Here is a 3,108-nt window from a genome sequence, read left to right on the forward strand (position 1 = left end):
TCTGGGGTGCCCTAGGTGTGTTCAGCTGAGCGCACGCTGGGACGTCTCACTGGAGTCCAGGAGGGTGTGTAATCCAGGAGGTTTGTACTTCAGATCTGAGAAGTGGGGAGGAAAAGGTTAAAATTCCCCACTTGGTGAAACCCCTCTTCCCTTTGAGACTCCTGGCTCCTATCAGCCTGTGCCCCAGCGCCTGGCTGTGCTAGAATCAAGGAAATGAGCCGCGGTCTGGGGCGGAACGGCTCTGTGGGAGCAGCACTGACGTGGTTGGGATTGTTTTACTTGGAGTGCTTGGTGGGGTTGTTGACTGTCCATGTTTTCCCAGGCGACCCGTCAAGTACAGTCTGTGCAGCGATAACCATGGGATAAAGCCCCCCACTCCTGAGCAGTACCTGACCCCCCTCCAGCAGAAGGAGGTCTGCATTAGACACCTGAAGGCCCGGCTGAAGGACACCCAAGAGAGACTCCAGGACAGGTAAGTGTTGATGCAGGTGAGCAGGTAACAGGAGGGTCCCAATACCAGTGGGGATGAGGGAATGGGAAGGTTGTAACTGAATGCATAGGAACCTCCAAATCAGGTCAGGCCATCTAATCTAGTGTCCTGTCTCTGACAGTGGCCAGTATCCACTGCTTCAGAGGGGAGCGCCAGAATCCATGTAGTGGACAACTATGACCAGAGGGGAAACAGCCTTCCCAGCTGCAGGCAATTCGTGGTTGGTTTGTGCCCTAAAGCAGGAGAGTTTATATCCCTTATATAGGATAAAAATGTGTAGCTGTGGATGATCTCATTATCCACATGAATGTCTAATCCTTGTGCTAATCTGACTAAGCACTCAGTAACATCCTGTGGCAGTGAGTTCCACAGGTTAGTCAAGAGTGGTGTAAAACAAAGTGTTTCTTTTTATCAGTTTTAAATTTGTTGCCAAATTTGGGAAGGAAATTTGGAGATTGCAGAGACCATGATTTTCACCTGGCAGGTTTGTGACTCTCCCGTTCTCCATCAAGTTGCTCTCTGATCTGATTTTCTTGAGCAGCAGATATTAGTACACTGTGGTGTTCTTACATTTCTACGTGTATACTGTATATTTATTGAGCGTTGTATATGAATACAAATCGCCCTCTTCCCCCAATACCTAATAACTTGGCGGTGTAGGAAAAAGGATGGAGTTGTGAACTAGACTCATAGACTCTAAGGTCAGAAGGGACCATTGTGATCATCTAGTCTGACCTCCTGCACATGGTAGGCCACAGACCCTCACCCACCCACTCCTGTCACAGACCCCTGACCTCTGGCTGAGGTACTGAAGGCCTCAAATCATGGTTTAAAGACTTCAAGTTACAGAGAATCCACCATTTACACTAGTTTAAACCTGCAGAGCTAAGAAGATTCTCATCTGAAGGGACCACTGTAAGAGATGGTCACAGGGTTTCTATTTGGCTGTCCCCCCACTCTGCTTCCCTCAGAAAGTATCCCCACGGCCCCTGTGTGCTTTCTGACCCCCTTCCCCACTAAGCACACACCCCTCCCCAATGCTGCTGTTACCCAAGGGAACCTGGGATTGGACAGTCTAATCACAGAACAACTTCATGCCAAAGTACTTTGTGCTTCGGTTTACGACCATTTTTACCCATATAAGTCCTGTCTGCCCTTCTCCTTGTATAGAAGGTCCTTGCATAGGTGAGAGGAGAAAGATGGTGAGTAGGGGGTTTGGACAATAAATTGCCCTCAGAGAGTGACCCCAGAAATGCACCATCCAAACTACTTTTAGCGTGGACTGTCAACACCTATGCAAAATTCCAACCTCCGGTCGTGTCACACCGGCCCCCTCGGGTGGAAGTGGTGGTGATTGTCTGTCTGTCTGGTGCAGGGATACTGAGATTGAGGATCTGAAGACCCAGCTCTCGAGGATGCAGGAGGACTGGATCGAGGAAGAGTGCCACCGTGTGGAGGCCCAGCTGGCACTCAAGGAGGCCCGGAAGGAGATCAAACAGCTGAAGCAGGTGATTGACACCGTGAAGAACAACCTGATGGAGAAGGACAAAGGCCTTCAGAAATACTTTGTGGACATCAACATCCAGAATAAGAAGCTGGAGACCCTGCTGCACAGCATGGAGATAGCACAGAACGGGGCTGTGAAGGAGGAAGGGGCTGGGGAGTCGGCGGGGGGCTCTCCAGCCCGGTCCCTCACCCGCAGCTCCACCTACACCAAGCTGAGTGACCAGGCCGCAGGGGACAGGAACGCTGGGGACTCACAGACCCTGTCAGCTGAGGAGGTGGTAGACAGTGGCTTCGTGGCTGCCGATGACTCGCTAAGCCGGACGGACTTGCTGGAGCAGAGCAGCCTGCTCTCATCAGGGGTAGAGTTCTGCACCGAGGAGGGGTCTCTACAGAGCTCCTTCACGCTGGGCTCCAGACTTCCCACCAGCTCCACCTATGAGAAACTGATGGGTACGCAAGGCAGCGTGGAGGCTGGAGTGCAGGCGAGCTGCATGCAGGAGCAGGCCATCCAAACTGACTTTGTGCATTACCAGCCGGATCTGGACACTATCCTGGAAAAGGTCATGAAGTCCCAGGCTTGCAGCCTGGGCAGCCCCACTTCAGTGTGGGTGTCCGAAATGGAAGACATCGTGCCCAGCTCCGAGACTCAGGCCCAGAACTTCTCCGGGACCACGGACTTGATGGCGACTGAACCCAACTCCGCTGTGGTGGTGACCGCAGGAGATGGGCCAGAGACTCCGGAGGGGCAAGAGGGCTGCCCGGGACTGGTGACCAACAACCCTGCTGTGCACCAGCCCTCTAGCACTAGCCAGTCGGTGAGCGTCGTTTGCACCCTGGAGGAAGACGCTGCCGAGCTGAGCCAAGAAGCCACAGTACCGAAAAGCTATTGGAGCCGCCATTTCATTGTGGATCTCTTGGCCGTGGTGGTGCCGGTGGTGCCCACGGTAGCCTGGCTGTGCCGTACTCAGCGGAGGCAGGGCCAGCCCATATACAACATCAGCTCGCTGCTCCGCGGGTGCTGCACGGTCGCTCTGCACTCCTTACGGAAGATCAACTGTCGCTCTGTTAGCAACATGGGAAGTAGCAGCGGCAGCTCCCAGCCATAACTCTCC

At 53.4% G+C, this 3,108-nt stretch overlaps 1 protein-coding gene across 1 annotated transcript in view; it reads left to right on the forward strand.

Moving 5' to 3' along the window:
* Positions 1-3,108, forward strand: part of SNPH (syntaphilin) — a 7,637-nt gene extending 4,529 nt beyond the window's left edge. Inside the window, exons 3-4 of the mRNA XM_024200953.3 lie at positions 323-472; positions 1,866-3,108. Of these exons, the coding sequence (XP_024056721.2) occupies positions 323-472; positions 1,866-3,102 (1,387 nt within the window). The 3' untranslated portion in view covers positions 3,103-3,108. The remainder of the gene's footprint in view (positions 1-322; positions 473-1,865) is intronic.

Source organism: Terrapene carolina, unplaced genomic scaffold (assembly GCF_002925995.2).
Source record: "Terrapene carolina triunguis isolate 2854851 unplaced genomic scaffold, T_m_triunguis-2.0 Scaffold130, whole genome shotgun sequence".
NCBI classification, from domain to species: Eukaryota; Metazoa; Chordata; order Testudines; family Emydidae; genus Terrapene; species Terrapene triunguis.